Raw genomic sequence first — 23276 nt, 5'->3', positions numbered from 1 at the left:
GTGCCCTGGCTCTACATTTTAAATAAGGTATTTGTGATAGTGGTCAGAAATGCTATTTAATAAAGGAAAACAAGGGCAGCCTGGGTGGCTCAGCAGTTTAGCGCCACCTTCGGCCCAGGGTGTGATCCTGGAGACCTGGGATCGAGTCCCACGTTGGGCTCCCTGCATGAAGCCTGCTTCTCCCTCTGCCTCTCTGTGTCTCTCATGGATAAATAAAGTCAAAAAAAAATTTTAATAAAGGAAAACAAGAAATAAATCTTTAAAAGTATTTTAATTAACATAATCTCTTGAGATCAATAACATATTGTTGTTTTCTATGGTAAAAGTACATTTCTAAGTAAGTAGGTTCAAGACAAAAAGATAGTCATTTCATTTTAAAACAAATGCCAAAAAATCAACTTATAAAATAACTTTATTAAATAGAAATACAGACAACATACAAGCGTCAAATTGTCTTCTTATTCGCCCACATGAGCGTACCTCCAAACAAATTAATACAAGGGCAAATACAAACAGATAAACATACCCAAATAACAAGCTGTAAATTCACCTGCCATTTCCTGAGACCAAAATCTTCACATAAATGTACTTGCAAATCCAACAAAATATCAATGTAAAGGAATATACATATATACATATATGCATAAATACCAGAACACAAAGTGACAAGCAGACATGTAACATAGGTGCTTATATACATAAACACCTAGTTTAGTCAGAAATAACATAGAAAACAAATGGTGATCCACAAAACACGCAATAATATTGTAACATTTTCACTACAGGTGAAAACTCAACAATTCACAATAAAGTTGACTTTAATATAATGCTCATGCATTAAATAATGGAAACAGGAAAAGAAACCAGACTCTAAAGCCACTCCTACCGACACTGAGTTTCTCCTAAGTTGAAAATGTAACAGCACACAGAGGTCGGTGACTCCTAACTAGAATAAAAAATTATTTGCTAAATGAGATCACTGATATGAAGAGAGAAATACTTTGTAAAGTGAGCTAAATTCTTTTTACTTTAAAGGCCCTGCTAGAGATTTGCTGCTGTTCTAACTCACGACTTGGGGAGGCAAAACTAAAAAAGCTGTTGCTGGGTTCCGGTGCTGTGGGAGAAGCCACAAAAAATGGTCTGAACTGAAAATCTCCATCTCCGCCACCCCGATTTCGTACTGGTGTACCATCCAGAGGAAATTTGGAGTTGTTCCCTAGTTTAAAAATAAGGGGGAAAAAGTAAGCATCTATTTCCTTACAGATCTTTAGGAACAAAAACACAAAATTCATTTAATAAATATTTTAACAGAACCCAATTCCTATGAAACAGTAAAATATAAACCTCATGTTGGGTAAAGACAAGGACTATGATGGCTCCCACTCCCTCCCATGACCACAGTATATACGATACCTTCTGCTCCGATGCAGTTTCTAATAATGAGCCATGACCTCATCACCAAAGTAATGACACAATGATACACGTTTTTAGGAAAGCTAGAACTTACAATTCATAATTTTATTCGTTATCTGTGTGATCAATTTCAAAGGAATATTGTATGCACATAGAATCTTTTGTCCCAGGTTAAGAATAATTTTTCTTTTAAAGACTGCCATAAACATGCTAGAAAATATATGACAACTGTGAGAAACTGGCATATACTCATGATGCAAGAATAACCTTAAGAAAAATCAGACAACAGATCTGATTAAATTAGCACTTAACTTCCACTGAGCCATTCTTTGGCTTCTACAAGTTTTAAAGGGAACGTGTTAAAAAAAAAATAAATAAATAAAGGGAACGTGTAATTAAAGGAGAATGTGGACTATACCTGCTTCAAGCCAACGAATGTAGCAACAAGTAAAAGTAAAAAGGTAAGTGTGCATAAAAAGTGGAACAAGAAAGAACTAGTGAATATGAAAGAAATAAAAATAAATGTGAATCATGTAACAAGGAAAAAATACCTATAATGTTAATATACAATAACACATTGAAAGACTAAATTACAATTATGATTAACTGAAAGTTAACCAAAAACCTGTTTTTGTTTCAGTTCTTATAACTGATACTCCTCATCTCATTACTTCCTGCCTTTTCTAGGACATCTCCTCCCCTACCAAATCTTTTTCCTCAGCCTATAATTTAAAAAATGCATTTTTAGGAAAATCAAGTACAAGAAACTTCACTTTTTTATATGCAAAAATAATTTATATTAATAGCATAGCAAAAATCTATTGGAATCTGTTGTATCAAGAGTAGTATAAAGAGGAGAACTCAGGAAGAGATGTGTATGAGCTCACTGCATTCGCCAAAGCACCTAGTGAGCAGGAAAGAAGTGGTATCTTCCTAGATGGGCACTTCCAGAAGGCAGAAATTCTATCTGGATAATCCTTATACTCTCACTGCCAAGATTATGTCTAGCCGCCTACCAAATGAAGTATGTTTGATGAATATTTGGTGAATGATTACACAAAAGTGAACCAACCAACCAACAACTTAAGAACTGTGCAATCAGTATTGCCATGTGAAAGAAACTGAACATGGCCTTCTTGAGGAAGGAAATGGGGTTGAGTGTGAGCTCTGAAGGTAGTTCTGTGACCTTGATCAATTTACTTAAACTTTCTGTGTCTCAGTTTTCTCATCTGTAAAATAAAGATAATAACAATAACTACATCATAAAGTTCTAAAAATAACATGAAAAAAATTGTAACTGTGGCTAGCACAGTAAGGAATCAATAAATGGCAGCTAATATTATTATTATTACTGCAAGGAAATAGCTTTTCACTTAAAGCACCAATTTGAAAACTTTTACTTTGGAGAGATTTACTCTCTGTTTACACTGAAGATGTAATTTAACCACAAGTCAATAAAATGGACAAAAGCAAAGATGTACATGCTGGGACATGGATGAAGAATCTGGAGCTGGGGGGCAGCCTGGATGGCTCAGTGGTTTAGTGCAGCCTTCAGCCCTGGGCCTGATCTTGGAGACCTGGGATAAGTCCCACGTTGGGCTCCCTGCATGGAGCCTGCCTCTCCCTCTGGCTGTATCTCTGCCTCTCTCTCTGTGTGGAAAAAATCTGGAGCTGGGACGCCTGAGTGGCTCAGCAGCTGAGTGTCTGCCTTTGGCTTGGATCATGATACTGGGATCCTGGGATCGAGTCCCACATCAGGCTCCCTGCAGGGAGCCTGCTTCTCCCTCTGCCTGTGTCTCTGCCTGTCTCTCTCTCTCTCTCATGAATAATTTTTTTAAAAATCTAAACAAACAAACAAAAAAAGAATCTGGAGCCTACCACCACTGTAGGCCTTTGGAGTCTCCACTGCCTTCCTGGAACTACACAGAACATAACGTGAAAGATTTAAAGGACAGTTATTGGATATTAAATGCCCCTTCTTACCTAATGGAAAGCCAAAAACACCAGATTGTGCAATCATGGATGGTTCAAGGGTGCTTTCTTGGTTAGCAATACTGATGTTTCGCAGCCTAAGGCTATCATAGAGGCCTTGGAGCTTTTGATACTGACGATTTCGCTCCATAAGTTTCTCAGAGATGTCACTGAACTTTTTCTTATATTCTTCTAGCACTTTCTTCATGGAGGTGACCTCCCCCTTCATAGAGGTCAATTCAACATCCTTGCTCTGTATTTGCTGAGTATATATCTTCTCCATCTGTTTCAGATGGCCCTCAGCCTTGCTGAAATTGTATTCCTGATAGAGACGCTCCTGATGTACCTGTCTCAAAAGAGAAAAAAAAAGTAATAAATACAAAGTTACATATTATAAACCTTTAAATGCAAAAGGAGAAGAAAGACTTACACACTGGGATGTTATTAATTTAACATTTAGAACCAGGTTAAGAAGCAATCTAGATGTACAGCAGGATGGTTATTCTGGAAAATAATACAGTGTCACTAAATGCATAGGAAAAAATTCTGGGGGAATACTCTCAAACTGTTACCATTATGCTAACAAAAGAAGTATACTGGGATCCCTGGGTGGCGCAGCGGTTTGGCGCCTGCCTTTGGCCCAGGGCGCGATCCTGGAGACCCGGGATCGAATCCCACGTCGGGCTCTCGGTGCATGGAGCCTGCTTCTCCCTCTGCCTGTGTCTCTGCCTCTCTCTCTCTCTCTCCCTGTGACTATCATAAATAAATAAAAATTAAAAAAACAAAAAACAAAAGAAGTATACTTGTCTAACCTTAATAACTGACATGTAGTCTTAAGGTTTTTTATTTTTTATTTATTTATTTTTTTATTTATGATAGTCACAGAGAGAGAGAGAGAGGCAGAGACACAGGCAGAGGGAGAAGCAGGCTCCATGCACCGGGAGCCCAACGTGGGATTCAATCCCGGGTCTCCAGGATCGCACCCTGGGCCAAAGGCAGGCGCCAAACCGCTTCACCACCCAGGGATCCCCTTAAGGTTTTTTAGAGATAATTTCCTATTTCCAGTAATCCTGAGTGTGGAGAACAGATTATAAAAGAGCCTCCACTTATCCCTGCCTCCTTTACACAGATCCTCCCCTTGAATGTGAACAGAAACTATGACTAGAATACAGGAAAAATGACAGGATGCTGCTGCATGAGTACATTACATTAGACTATAAAGTCTGCCTTAGTAGCGCACTCTCTCTCTTACTGGCTTTGTAGAGACAGGTAGCCACCCTGCAACGGTCGACAAGGCAAGTAAATGATAGCAGCCTTGGGGCAACAGCCAGCAAAGTAGGGAGGTCACAATGAATCTAAACATAGACTGTACAACCTGCACAAAAATTAACTCAAAATCAATCATAGACTTAAATGTAAACACAAAACTCTAAGATTCCTGTAACACAGGAGAAAATCTAAATGATCTCGGGTTTGATAGCAACTTTTTAGATACAACACCAGAAGGCACAATGTACAAAAGAAAGAACTGATAAGCTAGACTTCATTAAAATTAAAAATTTGTGCTCTGCAAAGACAATGTCAGGAGAATGAAAAGACAAGACATAGACTGAGAGAAAATATTTATAAAAGATATATCTGATAAAAGACTGTTATCCAAAACATACAAAGAATTCTTAGAACTCAACAATTTAAAAAAATTAAAAATCAGAATAAAAGATAAGTGAAAAAGGAGAAAATTTCTTGCAAAATCAGAGTTAAACATATAGAGAATTCTTAACAACAATAAGAAAAAAAACTACAGCCACTAAAATAAGCAAATTGAAACAGGCAATTCATAAAAAAAAAAAAAATACATGAAAAAAATACAAGAAAATGTTTTCATCTAAAAGTCATCCAAGGGATCCCTGGGTGGCACAGCGGTTTGGCGCCTGCCTTTGGCCCAGGGCCCGATCCTGGAGACCCGGGATCGAATCCCACGTCGGGCTCCCGGTGCATGGAGCCTGCTTCTCCCTCTGCCTGTGTCTCTGCCTCTCTCTATCTCTCTGTGACTATCATAAATAAAAATTAAAAAAATTAAAAATAAATAAATAAATAAATAAAAGTCATCCAAGAAAGGCATATTTAAAGAATAATGAGATCCTACTTTATTCATATCTAACTGGTGAGTAGAAAGTATGGAGAATCAAGCACCCTCATAAACTAAGGGAACACAAAATGATATGGCCTAAGTGGAGGGCAGTATTAAATACTGCAATTTTGGGGGGTGCCTGGCTGGCTCAGAGCACACAACTCTTGATCTTGGGGTTATGAGTTCAAGCTCCACATTGGATATAGAGATTACTTAAAAATGAAATATCCAAAAAAAAGAAACAAAATACTACAATTTTTATTTTTATTTTTTTTTAATTTTTTTTAATACTACAATTTAAAAAAAAAATTTTTTTTTTTTTTGAGAGAGAGAGAAGTTCACAGTTCACACAGGGGAGGGGCAGAGGGAGAATCTTAAGCAGACTCCACAACTCAGTGAGGAGCCCAAATCAGGGTTTGATCTCGATATCCTGAGATTATGACCTCAGCTACGGTCAAGAATAGGATGCTTAACTGACTGAGCCACCCGGTGTCACAAAATACTATAATTTTTACAACTTTGAAATGTACTCATTCACTTTCAGGAATTTATTCTTAGCCAAGAATTAAATATGTGAATTTGATTATAAGAAAGCTCATCACTGGGATCCCTGGGTGGTGCAGTGGTTTGGCGCCTGCCTTTGGCCCAGGGTGTGATCCTGGAGACCCGGGATCGAATCCCACATCGGGCTCCCAGTGCATGGAGCCTGCTTCTCCCTCTGCCTGTGTCTCTGCCTCTCTCTCTCTCTCTGTGTGTGACTACCATAAATAAAAAAAAAAAAAAAATTAAAAAAAAAGAAAGCTCATCACTTTTATAGCTTGAAAATAAATTATGATGCAATACAACAATTTAAATTATGATAGGTCAACTAATCTTAAAATATTTAATAAAATATTCATAATAAGTATAATATACTGTCAGCTTTAAATGACACTACCCGTATTTTTGGATAAAATATACATTCACATATATAATACATACTTATGCACAAAAAAAGTCCAGTAATACACAAAAATACCAACAATAATCTTTGACCAATGGCATTATGGTAGATTTTTTTATTTTCTTTCAGATTTCAAAAAACAAAATTATTTTAAAATGAATACAAACACAGTGAAGAAAAAAACAAACATTAGAAGCTTCCACATACGCCTCAAATCCTGCTGTCTGGAAACTGGCCTGAGCACTAACCTGGTACGTCCAGAAGGCCAGTGCTCGGGAGCTGATGTCCAACACGATCTCCGGTCGGAGTCCAGCCAGCACCATGGCTTTGTACTCCTCTGAGGGACTGAGTTCCGTGCGGACAATGTCCAGCTTTCCAGAAAGGGTACTGTTGCAGGCAGGGCAGATAGCTGGGGAACGACTGAACTCTCCACTGCCGTGCTGATCGCAGAAGATGTGGGAGCAGGCAGTGACCCAGGCATAGCCAGAGAGTTTGAGTCGACACCTGCGGTAGTTACACAGCAGCATGTCTTCACACAGAGACATAACAGAAAGTCTCCCGATGCTGAAAGGAAACCTAACGAGGGGTAAATATGAAGGTCAAAAGAGTCAAATGTCAGTGAAAATGAAATAGAGCATGTTTTCATTTTATTATAAAATATTGTACTTTGTTGTTTGTATTTATTATAATCAATATATCATATACATTTTACTCAGTAATATTAACTGGGCTCCTTTGTGTAAACCTCTAGAAAGCCCATGAAAAAAATTTTTAGAGACAATTTTTTTTTAAGATTTTATTTATTTATTCATGAGAGACACAGAGAGAGAGAGATAGAGAGGCAGAGAGAAGCAGGTTCCCTACAGGGAGCCCGACGGGGACTTGATCCCAGGACCCCAGGGTCATGACCTGGGCCGAAGGCAGGCGCTAAACCACTGAACCACTCAGGTGTCCCTTAGAGACAAATTAAAGACACAAGTAGTCCAAATCTTATTAAAGCCAAAAATAATATGTATATGTTAAATAAACTTTAGGAACATTTTCAAAGTACAAATAACAATTAGTGTCTTTTGCCATTCCTCAACACCTAAAAAAAAAAGCCAAATTTATCACCCATCTGTAGTTTGCTAGAATATTTTACTATCACTTCTCACACTTGGCAGATAGAAGTCCAGGTACCAATTTCAGCCATTATTTTTTCTTTTTTTAAAAAGGTTTTATTTATTAATTCATGACAGAGAGAGAGAGAGGGAGGGAGGGAGGGAGAGAGAGAGAGAGAGAGACAGGCAGAGGGAGAAGCAGGCTCCACGCAGGGAGCCCGATAGGGGACTCGATCCCAGGACCCTGGGGGTCATGCCCTGGGCCAGAGGCAGATGCTCAGCCGCTGAGCCACCCAGGCGCCCCAATTTTCAGCCATTCTTTAGTGCAAAGTGTTTTTTAAGTTGCACTTTTAGGTTTTTCATATCCTCAGATTGTTTACTTGTGTTGCCTTACATAAAAAAGAGTAGTGATCTGATAGCATTTAGTGGAAAATAACCAGTCCAAGCAAATAACCATTTATATAAAAGCTGATTCATTTTTACCACCAAATAACTCACCTATTAATATAAATACTATTGAATATTATACTTTCAGGGGAAAAAAATTGTTAGAACTAAAACTCTTACACAAATAAATACCCTTAAGTTACTTTTCAATGTAACGTCCCCACTCCCTGGCTTTACCGGCCCAGGCTGGACAGCGACATCCTGGATGTACCAAAATCATGCATTATATGAGAAAACTGTGACGCCCCGAAAATACGCCAAGGAAAATGCTCCCACCAAACACACCTCTTAACCAACAGATTCCGTCAAGAACGTTACTTTGATGAAAAAAAGAAAAGAAAAGAAAGAGAAAAGAGGAAAAGAAAAAGAGAAAAAAGAAAAGATGCCAAGGTCACAGGGTCGAGGGCACTCCGACACCTGTCCCCGCAGGGACTCGCTGAGTTGTCTCCACGGCTGGGCGGCCCCGCGGCCTGAGTGTCAGGCCCGGTTCACCCCGCGAGGTAAGGGGCGCAGGCAGGCAGGAGGGTCGGGTCGGGCCGGGCCGGCCCGGGCCGGGCCGGACCGGGAGGAGGACCGGGAGGGGGGCGGGGAGGGGCGCCGGGAGGGAGGCGCGGCCAGTCCAGTGGCGCCGCGTGCAGGCGAGGGAAGGCGAAGGGCGGGGGCGTCGCGCCGCCGCCCAGCCCGGGCTCCCGCCTCCCTGTGGCCCCTACGGCGACACCCCGAGACCGCCGATTCCAGCCGCGCGTCTGACCTGAGGCCCAGGAAAAGCGCAGGAACACGCCGTCGTGTCCACAGCCCTAGACGCCGAGCCCTCGCCGTCCCGCCTCTGCTGCGCCAGCCGCGCATGCGCAGTCCCGCCTCCCCGCCGGCGCCGGCACGGGCTTCCGGCCGCTCAGCATGCTGGGCCCGTCGGGCTATGGCCCACACGCAGGCGCACGTGCTCCACGCATGCGCGTCTCCGGCGCTGAAGCACGGATCCCGCTGCGCAGTCGAGGGCTCGCGGTGGGAAGGCCGTGGTGCTGCGCTCGCGAGCTTGCTCCCTCCCGGTACGGAGGCCCCATCGGCGGGACCGGTGCGGCGCGGAGGTCGGTGCCCGGGCGGCGCGGGGCTTGTCCCAGGGTGGCGCGCGCTGGTCAGTGGCTGGTGCAGAAGCGCGGAGACGCGAGGTGCCGCCCTGGGGAGACCCGGGCTCCGCCGCGGTGCTGTGTCGCCCGCGCCAGGGACACCCGTGAGCACCTGCGCAGGACACGGAACTGCTCCTTGCTTCACCTGTGTCGGAACGTGCCCAGCGGCGCTGCGAGGCGGAGGAGGACCGCGTCCGCCTGCCCCACAGCTGCCCGCGCTCCCGACGCCTGCCCGACACCCGCCCGAGGCCTCCGGACACCTGCCGAGGCCTACCCCACACCTGCCCAAGGCCTGCCCGACACCCGCCCGAGGCCTCCTGACTCCTGCCCCACACCTGCCCGACACCTGCCCGACACCCGCCCGAGGCCTGCCCCACACCTGCCCGACGCCTGCTCAACACCTGCCCGCACTCCCGGGACCTACTTAGAATCATTCAGAGGTTTGCCAGCGTCTTACTCTCGTGCCGTTACCTGCTGCTCTCTGTGCAAACTGGGTGATTTCCTGCGCAATCCATAAGAGCCTGTGAGAATCCATACAGGTTCTAACAGACCAGTAGAGAAACTATATTGATCAGGAGCCGAGGATTTGAGGGGTCCCAGGAATACAGGCCTTACTGCGGGCTTCATCACGGCCACGTGCGACCCCACCGTGAAAGACGGACATGGTCCAACAGAGCAGCACACGACGAGCACCACGGCCACGCAGACCCCCGTCCTGAGTCCTGAGCTCTAATCCTGACACCAGAGCCCCGCATCCCCCCTGCGTCCTGAGCTCTAATGCTGACCCATGCTTCACATACACCCGTCCTAAGTAAACAGCTTCCTGCTAGTTTTCTTCTGCTTGCAGAGGCTTCCCAGTAGCTAGAGTCCTCTTGGCCTTTGCAGACAGTCCTTAAAACCTCCCGGGGAGTTTACCGTGCTCCCAACTGGGCTCAACAGAAGTAAGGCTCCGTGTGTGAACCCGCAACAGCGCCGTTGGGCTTCCGAGCCTTCGTGCAGTTTCTGATTGTGACAGTGCCAGACATAGTACAACAAAAGGGCACGAGCTCATTGAAAGTTAGGAAACACAAAGCAATTCAGCCAGGACCTAACCTGTGATCTCACTTAGGTTTGTACTAGAAAACCATCTCTTCCTGCTCCTGAATCAAGACCTGATTCCCCAGACCTTAGTGTTCCCCACAGCACTTCCGCACTAAATCCGTTCCAAATTCCTGACCCACTCAGCTGTAGGACTGTAGGACTATGTTAACATCTCCATATATACATCTATTTATGTATACTTTTTGTTTTTGCCAATGAGTTTTGCCAGATAGAATAAAAGGGGCGAGGTGCTATAAAATCTTAATATTCCTGGGACACCAGGAATTGAACTAACCTGCTTCTTAGTGGCATTGTGTCCTCTTTTATTATGGCATAGACAAACCCTCCATTGACTCTTTTCTAGAGTGCTCCTGGGAATGAGATTACTGAAATCAATCAAGGCTGAGATAGAGACCCATCTACCAAAAAGAGCTTTGTAAAATATTGGCCATCACTCAGCTTTAATGAACAGAAATCTTTCTCATATTTGACGTTTTTTTATTTTTTTAAAGATTTATTTATCTATTTATTCATGATAGACACAGAGAGAGAGAGAGAGAGAGGCAGAGACACAGGAGGGAGAAGCAGGCTTCATGCCGGGAGCCCGACGTGGGACTCGATCCCAGGACTCCAGGATTGTGCCCTGGGCCAAAGGCAGGCGCTAAACTGCTGAGCCACCTAGGGATCCCCCTACATTTGACATTTTTTTAATGAAGTAACACATTACAAATACAGCTGAAGCCTCCGCATTTTCCTCCTACCTCTCCAGAGGTAAACAAGCCAGATATTGGTATTTATCATTCTTTTATATTTTTAGTGTATATGTATACATCAATATTCTTTTGCATTTCCCTAAAACTACTAAATCTTATCACACAGCACCTATCACTTCATTAACTCCATTTTTGAGATGTAGTCAAGTAAATACACATACCTTGCACAATTCATTTTAACAGCCAAATACTACAAATATACCACAGTTTATCCACTTTTCTAATGAACATTTCTTCCAGGTTTTTATGATTTAAAACACTGCGATAAACCTTCGTACATGTCTCCTTGAGTGCACATGGCGAGAATTCCTATAAAATGTAGTACCCAGAGACTGGGTTTGTGTAAAGCAGCATCAAATAAATTTCATTACCACCGGAGTATGTTGCTTCAGACTCAGCAACATATACCAATGTCATTTTTTGGTTTCATTTTATTTTCATTCTTGCCCTTATGATGGCAGTGAAATGGTATCTGAATGTTGTTTTAATGTGCAATTCTTTGATTATTAGTGAGATTAAGCATCTTTTTAGGTGAATTACTCAGGGATCCACATCTGTGAATTACTCATTCATACCCTTTGATCATTTTCTGGATTTAAACGGAGTCCTTTGTTGGCCACATGGCAGGCAAACATAAGTCTGAATTTTAATGTACACAATTTTATCAATCTTTTCTTTTTGTACTTATGTCTACTCCAATGTCGTTATATTCTTTGTTTTCTATAGGTTTAAAATTTTGCATTTCATTTAGAGATTTACTCTTCCTAACATAGGGTCTGAATAAATTTTGACTGTACAATTTGTGCTTACATATCACTTATACCATTTAACTACAGGTTATTTTCACTTTCCAAAAATGATTTTTTTTACCATAAAGTTTGATACTGATCTCGTGTAGATATTCTAAGTACCTAACAGTTATATTGAGTATTTATAGGTCACACTTCTCTAAGAATTTCAAGATAGTAATTTCCCCCATTATCACTGAAACTTAAGAATGTTAGCATGATATACTCTAAAATTAATTTGGTGCTTATATTCATTTTAATAGAAGAATTTTAATCTAATAAAATAGATTTCAAATTCTAACAAGTTATTATACTGACATACCATTGGTATAATTCTAGTATAAGCATGAGTATTAAATCACATTTCAAAATACAGAGATATGTACTAGACTTCCAATATTTGAAGTTGTATTTTATATCTTTTGCATGTAAAATATAACCTCAGGGATATAAGATTTGTTTATTTATTTATTCATGAGAGACACAGGGAGAGACAGAGAGAGGCAGAGACACAGGCAGAGGGAGAAGCAGGCTCCATGCAGGGAGCCCGACGCGGGACTCAATCCTGGGACTCCAGGATCGCGCCGGGCCAAAGGCAGGTGCTAAACCGCTGAGCCACTCAGGGATCCCACCTCAGGGATATAAATATACTATGTAGAGCAAAAAAGTCTCTGAAGTATAATTTAGCCAAAACAACTGAAAATAAAATTATAAATATAAGGCAGAAATAATAACTTTTTAACCATACCTGAGTGGTATGTAAAACTCAAATCAATGACAAATGTCCAAAAGGGCTATAAAATGTTTATAATAAAAGATTTCCTATTAAATATCAGCAAGCTTTTATATAATTATTCTTCCCATACCCAGGTTATTCTGGTGGCTATTCTTCATTGACTCTTAATGGATCAAGCATCATAATCTGGTATTAAAGAGTTTAGGGCTTTTTTTAAGATTTTATTTTATTTATTTATTTATTTATGATAGTCACACAGAGAGAGAGAGAGGCAGAGACACAGGCAGAGGGAGAAGCAGGCTCCATGCACCGGGAGCCCGATGTGGGATTCGATCCCGGGTCTCCAGGATCGCGCCCTGGGCCAAAGGCAGGCGCCAAACCGCTGCGCCACCCAGGGATCCCTAAGATTTTATTTTTAAGTAATCTCTACACTCAATAGGGGGCTTGAACTCACAACCCTGAGATCAAGAGATGCATGCTTTACCAACTGAGCCGTCCAGTTGCCCCAAGTATTAAGAGTTTTAAGTAAACACTGGTATCCAGATAGTTAAATGTTATATCCATCAATATCCATCAGACTCAAAATCTAAGTCCTAATTATTACATGTAAAAAAAAATGTCTTGCTAAATACCATTAAAATGGTTACCACTTTCCAGAGACTTGAAAAAAAAATATAATGCAAGTTTCAATTCACTTCACATATTTTTGAGTATTTTGAGTATCTATTCTGGCATTACACATAAGGAAGCTTTCCTGTTTTCATGGAGTTAATAATTTAGCAAAGAATGTAAGAATAATAAATATATATATATATCTTGGTCTTTTCTTTGCTGCCTCTTACATTTTTGCAAGTTGATTCTATAAACCATTTCTGGTGAGAAGTCAGATTCTATCTTTAATTTGAAGAATCATGTACCTTCATGTTGTAAAGAAAAAGACATTTTTAATATTAACCTGAAATGTGTAAACAACCACTCAGTAGAAAACTGATCACTAGAAACTCATCAGTAGAAAACTGATTAAACCACTTAAAATTTAATGACTTCAGAGTATAATGTTTCAGTAACTCTCAGAATCCGTTTACTAGACCTCCTTCTATCATAGGCCCAGGTAGGTGCTATTCAAATATTTATTGTAGTCGAAGGGTTTTCTAAGAACAATATCCTCATATTTTCATATCAGTTTTATTTTTCAGTTACAGGTACATTCTTAATCCAGAATCACCACCTGCTTTGTAATTGTTTGACTCTGCAAATGTCAGAAGACACTCATGGATGGCCAACCCATCCCCCATGGTGCCCTGAGTGAAGACAAGTCAGCTTTGATATATGATGGACTAAAATCCCACTACGTAAGGCTCCAAGCAGTGAGAGGAACAGCCATCAACATTTATCTCCAACCATTTTTAAAAATGCTTTGAGAAACATTTTTAAAGATAAAGCAATCAAGTCACTTTTTTTTTTTTTGGTGATCTCTTTCATTCATGATTTTATTTCTCTTTTCTTTTTTTTATAAATTTATTTTTTATTGGTGTTCAATTTGTCAACATATAGAGTAACACCCAGTGCTCATCCCGTCAAGTGCCCACCTCAGTGCCCATCACCCAGTCACCCCCACCCCCCACCCACATCCCTTTCTACCACCCCTAGTTCGTTTCCCAGAGTTAGGAGTCTCTCATGTTCTGTCTCCCTACCTGATATTTCCCACTTATTTTTTGTCCTTTCCCCTTTATTCCCTTTCACTATTTTTTATATTCCCCAAATGAATGAGACCATATAATGTTTGTCCTTCTCCGATTGACTTACTTCACTCAGCATAATACCCTCCAGTTCCATCTACATGGAAGCAAATGGTGGGTATTTGTCGTTTCTAATGGCTGAGTAATATTCCATTGTATTCAAGTCACTCTTAATAGGAATCACTACATCTAAGTTCTTAAGAAGTCCATTAAGAACTAGAAGAACCATGGGATCGCTGGGTGGCTCAGCCGCTTAGCACCTGCCTTTGGCCCAGGGCGTGATCCTGGAGTCCCAGGATCAATTCCCGCATCAGGCTCCCTGCCTTAAGCCTGCTTCTCCTCCCTCTGCCTGTGCCTCTGCCTCTCTCTCTGTGTCTCTCATGAATGAATAAATAAAATCTTAAAAAAAAAAAAAAAGAACTAGAAGAACCAGCTAAATAGACAAAGTGAAGAATAAGGTGATAAATAAATTGGTACCAAAACAAGATCAATCAACTACAAATGTTATTAGAACAGTTATATAGAGATACACACTATAGTCCTTACTACCATACTTTGCCTAATTCTAGAACTAAATTAGGCTTTGTGTGCTGGAGATAAAGAGAAGCTATAGGCCAGTTGGCGGAAAGATGCACGTAAGCAGACACTGCACATGGACTTTGATGATAAAACAGCTAACATCTATCGAGCAATTACCGTATGCTTAAACAATGTTCTAAGCCCACCCACTTACCATTTATTATGTAATTTTCAAAGTCAAGTACTATTCTTTTGACAACATTACTGTTATTCTCATCTTCTAAGTTATAAGGACACTGATGTGTCAGGAAATGTGCCAAGGTTACATAGCTGATTAAGTGACAAAGGATGGGTTTGAACCCAGTCTGACTCCAGAATCCATGTGTAACTATTATCATATGCCAGCTTTCAGCATCTTTAGTTGACTTTTTTAAAAAATAAAATTTGTAGCAACTTAGCAACTGGCCATGAAGACACAAGGCTGAATTTTCAAAGATTCACATGTATTCAAAGCTTCTCAATTTCAACATAGGCCTTACCATAAAAGAAAAATGTTGTCATCATCTATTGTATATCCAGGACTTGTAGCACCCAAGTATTCCAGACTGGGAGAGAAGTGAGACTTAGCTCTAGTTTTGGTCTCCTGAAACTTCATTTCTGCAAAAGAGATAGCCAAAACTAAAAACTATTTCAAGTGCTGCTGTTACTTTGAATTACTTGCATTTCCTGTGTTTCTCCCTCATATGTACCCCATTCTCTGCTGAAATATGCAGGCACGGGTAAAGAATAGAAGCCGGTTCTGTGTAGGCTCATTATACAATACATAAATATAATAAAATCAGAAAATACAGATTAACAAGGTCCCCCTTAGAATCCAATTCTAGAGACAAGAACCCCTGGTATTTGAGTATATCCTTTCAGATAATTTCTGAAATAAACGTAAGTTTATGAAAATGTTTAAGCATAAAAAGGATTACACATACTGCACTATAACTAGTTTTTAACTTAATGTATCATGAATACCCTTCCATTTCAAGAAAGATAAACCTGTATCATAACTTATAAAGGACTATACAGTGTCACATTTCTATGATCTTGACAAAATTGATTCAACCAACTCTGGGATTCTCTTGATCTTACAGATAGATTAATAAAATAGTGGTAAGTTTAAAACTGCCAAATAAAGTGATTGATAGGATTATACCAGTCATCAGTGCTTTTTCTGTGGTGTTTGGATGTTTAGATGGAGGATTCTTGACCCTGGTTCTTTCCATCTCAAGAAGATAGCACAAAAGATCACAGCACAACAGAGTGCTATAGTATCGGATCCAAAATTCAAAGATTTAAGAACTACCTGGGCCTGAGGGCTAAATCCCAGTAAGAATACCAAGAAGCAGAATTCAACTCCAGTGTTTGCCCTAGCCTTAGTCTGCTCAGAGCATGTGTTTGACCAGGGTGATCGGCTGAAACACGGACTCACCATGCATTTCATCATGGCAAACTGCGAGTGACCGATGAAGGGCAAACCACCACTGGCTCCTCATCTCAACCAAGAGAACCCTCTTGAGGTGAGAACTAAGGCTTTTTCAAACTATCAAATTCCAACTACTAAGAACACTGAGCCCTGAAACAGCAGGTGACTAGAAATCCAAATGAAGTAAAAATAATTTTCTTTTGCACTTACTTCTGGTAACAGATGAATCAACTTCCATCTGGGAATTAGTTGAACTACGCCATCTACCAACTAACTACCGGAGCATCTTCTTTCCAGATGTATCATCTATGGAAAATGAAAAGTAAGTAAATAAATAAATAAAGGTCATTATCACATGACCCGAAGGCACACTAACCTACTCCCAAGTCATAACCCTATAGCCTCAAAGAAAATTAACCTCAAGGAAAACTTCATTCTTTATATGAACCTACAGTCAATACTATAAAGTGACCCATCTATTTGGAGATTGTCATAAAATGCCCAAGCTCAATATTACATTAGAGCAGGACTTCTTACACAAGCTCAGCTTTTCCTATAAATTTAAAAGTTTGGGTAAAACTGTGCAGTAAGTCCAACTAAACTCTGAAAGATTACAAAGTTAGTAGTCTCACAGGAAGAGAATAGGTGTGGAAGAGGAAGGAGCCGCGTGCTGGCTGCAGCTAGAGCTCAGCAGCTGTGGGAGCAAATTCAGAGACAGAGGGCACAAATGGCACGGGATGCTGCAAACCTCACCAAGTGCACAGGGTTGGTAACTACAGAAAACCCTGTACCCACAGAATCCTCTTAAAAAAAAAAAAAAAAGGAAGGAAGGAGCCATAAATTCATATAAAAAGGTAATCTAGGGCCCTGACTTGCCCAGTCAGTAGAACATGCAACTCTATCTCGAGGTTACGAGTTCAAGCCCCACGTTGGGTGTGGAGCCTACTTTAAAATTCCCAGGGGGGGAAATCCCTGGGTGGTTCAGCAGTTTAGCGCCTGCCTTTGGCCCTGGCCCAGGGCTTGATCCTGGAGACCCTGGAGACCTGGGATTGAGTCCCACATCGGGCTCCCTGCTTGGAGCCTGCTTCTCTCTCTGCCTCTCTCTCTTGGTCTCTCATGAATAAGTAAATAAAATCTTTAAAAAAATAAAATACTTTTCTTTTTCAAAGCATGTATCAATTTCATTTCAGCCAATGCTGATTGTATCTAACCTTTACTCTTGGTAAAAATTTATTACAATAAACTAAAGAAAACCTTCCTCTGACAGCAAAATTGAATTGGCATCATTTGGAGCCCAAGCTGGCCACAAGATGGCAATACAAGAAAAAGCGTGATTTCATCTTTCAACACTTGAGAGTCATCCACAGGCTGTTCATCACTGCAGGCAACCTTCAGACTATTCCCCATTCACCAAACTGCTAACTAGGAAGTTTCTTGTATTACATTTTTTTTAATTTTTTTCTTTTATTACATTTAATTATAATTTAAAACTTACTAAATTACAACTATATTTTTATTATTTTTTATTATTATTTTTATTATTACAACTATATTTTTTTCCTCCAGGAAAAGTCATCCTGACCCTTTTATTGTTAAAATTAAAAAATAAAAGATACTTAAATACAGGTGAACATATAGGGCAAAACAGAATATAGGGCAAAACAGAATCATAAAATTTAACGTTGAATTAAGCAATGAGCTGAATGTTTGGGTCTCCAAATTGGCTTGAACCCAAACTGCTTAAAAATGGGTATGTTCACAGTTAACGGCAATTGGCTTATAGGTGAGAGAATGGTCGAAGCTGTTCCAGTTGAACTTCCAGAGAAATTCTCTCCTCAAGAATATCCTTTAATTGTTGCTGCAATTCACTGTTCAATCTGGCCAAAACTGTGTTGGTTTCCTTATTGTGTCTAATTGATGCCTGAATTGCTTTCTTATCTTTCCCAACAGACCTAGGAATAGAAGGCTGTGATGCAAGCACAGCAGCTAAGACACCTGTCTTTTGCGTATGTTCGTCAACTTCTGGCCTTAATTCATCTTCTGATTTTAATCTTCTTCAAACAGGTTTAGGTGGTGGAGCGAGAGGTGCTGTGGCTTTGCTCACATTGGCGGGAACACTAGCAGCTGTCTTTTCTTCAATTTTACTATCTGTTTTGGCAACTCGAAGAGAACTTGCAGGATCTGAAGCTTTTTCAACCGGCAAGACCTCTGGATGTTTCTCAGCTTCATCATCTTGTTCTTCATTTACATTTGATGCAGCAAATACTTCAAATTGGCTGAAATCTGCAAAATTTGATTCTGGTATCTGCTGAGGTGAGATACTAGTGTGAGTTATCAGGCCATCAGCATCCACTGGGCAATGCACAACGGGACCAGGAGCCTGTGAGGGCTGTGGTCTTGGAGGCACTGCAGGAGGATGGACAACAACTCCAGCCTGTTGTTGTCCTGTGGTGACTGCAAAGGTCCGATTCATATCTAAAGATGATGATCTAGAATGAGAAGGCTGTGGTCTTGGAGGAGGAGGTGGTGGTGCAGTGTTATCAGGAGATGTTCCTGAATGAGACCTTTGATGAGTTACTTTGTTTCCAATCTGTTCTGGGTCCAAAGTAAAAGAATCTGAACTACTGTACCCATCTGCTACAGTATTTCCAGAAGCAAATTTCACTGATGAATTGATCTTACTTTCCTCCGACAGGTCAGATGTTTTCACCAGTAATGGGCTAGTGGGATTAGTATGATCACTGCCAGTTCTTTTCAGTTCCATTTCCTGCATGTGGATTTTGCTTGGAGTCATAGGAATGGGAACTGGATGAACAATAGCAGTATCAGGATCAGCTGGTGCAATGTTAGAATCAAATTGGGTCAGAGTTTGTGAGCTTGAAGAGCGTTCACTAAATGTCTCCCACTGCTCACTGCTCTGATTCAACTCAGGCCAAGTCTGGTTTAGTGATGGCATTGATGGTGACTTGCTTGGAGGTGCTTCTGCAGGAGAGCCTGAATAACCTACCTCACTTGGCTGATCTCCAACATCTGCTGAGTCCTCCAAATCAATCAATTTGGGCATTAGGCTTTCAGGGAGTTTTTCTGGTAAGTCATAGCCATTCTTCCTAGCAACTACCAGATGAAAAGCAGCACAAAACTCATCCATGTCAATGCTCCATCTTTATCAAAGTCTGAAAGTTCCCAAATATGAGAAAGTTCAAGAATAGGAAGTTTTGATTTTGTAAAAAACTCTTTAGCTTCAGATCCTGGAATAAATACGTTTAGATCAGGCTGAATGGTTTTAAATTGATTTACATAATACTGCCTTTGTTCATCTGTTATTTTCCAGGGATCATCATAACTACTGGATTGCCTATGAATTTCATTGGCAGCTGTAGCTGATGCTACAGTTCGTACTGTTGTCTGGTCCTGGACAGAAGCAGGATGCATGGTTAAAAGAGTACTGGTTGGTGGAGTATCTGCAAAACCGACCCAAGTTTCTTGTGGTGGAAGTGGAGAATGCCCTGACCACACTGCATCAACAGCAGAAGAACCTGATTGTGCTTCACCAAAGGGAGACCAAAATGGTCCAGGTCCTGCAAGAGGCCTCTCGCTATTTCCCCCACTGGGGTGATGGCTGTGCTTCCTCCATGTGTGTGGAGAAGTTGGTGGGGACTGCTGGGGTGAAACTACTGGAGATGCAGGTTCCTGCTGATCTGCAGATGTACGAGGCTGGACAGTATCATAGCTTACAGATCCCTTTTTCACTTGCCCCCTGCCAGGTGGTGGTGGAATTACACCAGAGTGAGACCCTTGTTTTTCAGAATCTGAAGAATATGAGGCTGCATGGCGAGATTCCTGTTCATTCTTTGAAGCAACAAATCTTGGCAGAGGAAGGTCCTTTACTGTATTTATACTTTCCACTCTTAAAGGGAAACCAGACTGGGTAACAGCTACAAGTTTCAAAGCAATATAGAACTGACTTCTTCCAAAGTAACCAAGCCTCGTTGCACCACAAAGCTCCATAATCTGGAGGACCACGTCGTTGGGCAGCTGCTCGGCCAGGAATCAGGAATAGCTCCAGCACCCGCCCGTTGGCCGCCACCTTCTTGGTGCTCTCGATGCCGCAGTAGGAGAAGAGATCCAAGTAGTGTTTCTGCTCCGCATCGCTCAGCGTTAAGCCTTCCATCTTCGCCTCCGGCTCACGGCAGCCCCGCTCCGCCCCTTATGCAAGACCCGGGCCCAGCCCCACGACCCCGGGAAGACGGGGGCCGCGTGCGCCCAGGCTTCCTCCTCGCCCCGCGAAGCCGCGCGGAGCCCCGGCCTCCGGAGCGCGGGGGGCGCGCGAGCCTACAACTATATTTTTATCATGTTTGTGATACAGCAGTGTGAAGATTTAAAAATCCATAATAGCAGATACGATGGAGCTAGAAAGACAAGATTCATGAAAATTACTGTCCAAAAAAAAAAAGAAGAAGAAGAAGAAAAAGAAAATTACTGTCCATAGGAAGTACCAAATAAGTGATAGAATAAGAATCATTGGGCACAGAAGTCTACATGAAGAAAAAAGGTGCAGGTCTTGAATGAGCTTTAAAATGACACTCAAAATAATACTGTATTGTATAGTTGCAAGTTGCTAAGAGATCTTAAAAGTTCTCATCACAAGTGAAAAAAAAAAACCAACTGCACTGTCCAATAGATAACACTACATTCAGCCATTAAAATTAAATTAAAAATTAAATTCCTCAGTCACACCAGTCACATTGTCATTGCTCCAACAGCCACAGTGTGGCTAATAGCCACCAAATTGAACAATACAAATAGAGAACATTTCCGTCATCACAGAAAGTTCTGTTGGACAGCAGTGCCTTAAAGGATCAGTATAGGGGCTCCCAGGTGGCTCAGCGGTTGAGCGTCTGCCTCCTGCTCAGGGCGTGACCCCCGGGTCCCAGGATCGAGTCCGGGTCCCGGGATCGAGTCCCGCATCGGGCTCCCTGCGTGGAGCCTGCTCCTCCCTCTGCCTGTGTCTCTGCCTCTCTCTGTGTCTCTCATGAATAAATAAATAAAATCTTTAAGAAAAAAAAAAAAGGATGGATATAACTAAAGTAAGCTGACAGAAAGGAAGTAGTAGCTACCATTCTTAAAAATTCCTACAATCTGTCAAGAACTATAGAAATCATTTCACTCAAACTTTATAGTCTCATATTTCCAGGGAAACTTGAGGCTCAGAGAAGTTAAATAAATTTCCCAAGGCCACTTAGCTATTAAGAGCTAGGACATAAATCCAGTTCTGTCAAAACTCCCCAATTTTTACTTCTCCATGCCACTTCCTATGCAAAATAAGAGGCGGAGCTACAGAAGACGGTTTGTTTTGGCAGATCATGAGAACTCTGTGCTGGCTCAGGTCAGAAAGAGAGTGAGGTGTTTTAAGTACTTGAGACACATAATCAAAGTGTTAGTTGAACTCCCGTCCTATAGTTGAATAATGCTTTCGTTATGTAAGTGGTTTTCGGACGAGCGCCTATTCAATTAATTAATAAGGGAACATAGACAGGAAGTAAGGCCTGAAGTGCCAGGTTCCTGCAGTTTTAACAATGTCTACCTCGAAACTCCATGATCTCCTCACAGGAGAACAATTCTGTATCTAAAGGTGCAACGTCTCAATTCGAACCACCTTACAAACAACCTCGGTTGCAAAAGCTCTGGTCTCTGCATCCTTGGCACGTGAGCTGAAGCATAGGACCTAAATCCTGATGTGAAGCCTACGACACCTCTCCCAGGATGTTCTGCTCCCTGCAGGTTCTAGCTGTGCTTCAGCCACATGAAAGCCACGTCATATGTACTGAGCATTTAGGGAGCTCAAGTAAATATTCTGTAAATACCCCAAGAACTATCAATGACCCACTCCTTTTGTTCCCTATGAGAGGTAAATGCTTCTAAGTGCTAATGCTCATGGCCAAAATGTACATTTTACATATGCGAAGGTCTACACAAACGACAAATGGATAATACCCATCATCTGACGTTTCTAAGATTACTACTACTGTTCAGTTTTACTCGGTTCCACGCCAATGACTCCGTGCCCTCGCTGTGTCTAGCATTATGCGATACACCAGTAACTCAAAGAACCTATCTTTTTTCGCTAGAAAAGACACAAATACGGGAGACACAGAGAACACTAAGGCCTATCGTAGTCAAAGTTCAAATACTTGCTTTATGGTCCCATCAGCCTCTGACCATCCCCACTGAGAATGTCCGAATCCAAGCCCACTTGGTTGGCAGGGAGTCTACGGTAATGTTGCGGATGCTTCCATGTGCCTCTTCAGGGCTGGCACACAGGCCTGCCTTCCTCTGTGGACTCCATCCTCAACCTGAAGCAAAAGGAAAACAATACAGAACTTCGTATAGGAAATAAATGCTGAATCATCACTTGGCAGAGTTCTCTTTTAGGGATGGCCCTATAAGGCGCTGCTATCAGAACAGATTCCAAGTTTTGCTTCCGGCGCACGGTCAACTATGTTAGAGACTGCTCTTAGTGCAGGAGGAATCCACTCACAGCATATAGAAAATAAAAGTGGGGAACTCAGAAACTCCCCAGAAATGCAGAACCATGCAGCTCATTCATGCCAAGAGAACAGAATTTCACGCAGCCCCAGTCCCACTGCTCGTGTAACAAAGGAAAACACAGTATCTGACCGCTTCGGGTCAAAACAGCGGGAAAGAATAACTTGAAATCAGGATAGAAGAAGCAATAACACCGCTACTCGGTTAACTTGATATTTTACCTATTTCATAATACTTGGTCCATCTCAGAACTTATAAAGCACTTTCTATATTTACCTCATTTTTGCAAATACTATGTCATCTCCATTTTATAGGTCAGCAAGCAAGGTTTGAAGACTAAATGGCAGGCAGCCTAGTGGTTAAGATCATGAATCTTTTTTTCAAGATTTTATTTATTCACGAGAGACACACAGAGAGGCAGAGACACAGGCAGAGGGAGAAGCAGGCTCCCTGCAGGGAGCCCGATGCAGGACCAATCCTGGGACCCTGGGG

At 41.6% G+C, this 23276-nt stretch overlaps 2 protein-coding genes and 2 non-coding genes across 6 annotated transcripts; all 4 read right to left on the bottom strand.

Moving 5' to 3' along the window:
• Positions 1 to 394: 394 nt before the first annotated feature.
• On the bottom strand, positions 395 to 22563 carry CCNB1IP1 (cyclin B1 interacting protein 1). 3 transcript variants are annotated; one of them, XM_041738633.1, is made up of 6 exons: positions 22434 to 22563; positions 16449 to 16544; positions 15304 to 15442; positions 6707 to 7034; positions 3397 to 3730; positions 395 to 1216 (listed from the first exon to the last, which is right to left on the bottom strand). In XM_041738633.1, exons 2-6 carry the CDS (start codon positions 16474 to 16476, stop codon positions 1014 to 1016), a joined length of 1032 nt encoding a protein of 343 aa, XP_041594567.1. In that variant the 5' UTR covers positions 16477 to 16544; positions 22434 to 22563; the 3' UTR covers positions 395 to 1013. The 3 variants fall into 3 exon arrangements, with proteins under 3 accessions (XP_041594567.1, XP_041594568.1, XP_041594569.1); XM_041738634.1 differs by having other exon boundaries at positions 15304 to 15421; positions 22434 to 22536; XM_041738635.1 differs by lacking the exons at positions 15304 to 15442; positions 16449 to 16544; positions 22434 to 22563 and adding an exon at positions 8757 to 8819.
• On the bottom strand, positions 13744 to 13892 carry LOC121481706. The gene has a single exon (XR_005985376.1). It is a non-coding gene; the product is annotated as a small nucleolar RNA SNORA79 (small nucleolar RNA).
• LOC121481707 lies at positions 16191 to 16267 on the bottom strand. The gene has a single exon (XR_005985377.1). It is a non-coding gene; the product is annotated as a small nucleolar RNA SNORD126 (small nucleolar RNA).
• Positions 17981 to 20409, bottom strand: LOC121481329 (ralBP1-associated Eps domain-containing protein 1-like). Its single transcript, XM_041738630.1, is given in 3 exon segments — positions 17981 to 19385; positions 19388 to 20294; positions 20296 to 20409. Coding segments are annotated over 3 exon segments (2391 nt in total). The 3' UTR covers positions 17981 to 18015.
• Positions 22564 to 23276: the final 713 nt, after the last annotated feature.

The sequence above is a fragment of the Vulpes lagopus genome, chromosome 23 (genome assembly GCF_018345385.1).
Source record: "Vulpes lagopus strain Blue_001 chromosome 23, ASM1834538v1, whole genome shotgun sequence".
NCBI lineage: Eukaryota > Metazoa > Chordata > Mammalia > Carnivora > Canidae > Vulpes > Vulpes lagopus.
Note: the sequence above shows the minus strand (reverse complement) of the source record. Positions and strands in the feature narration are given on the sequence as shown.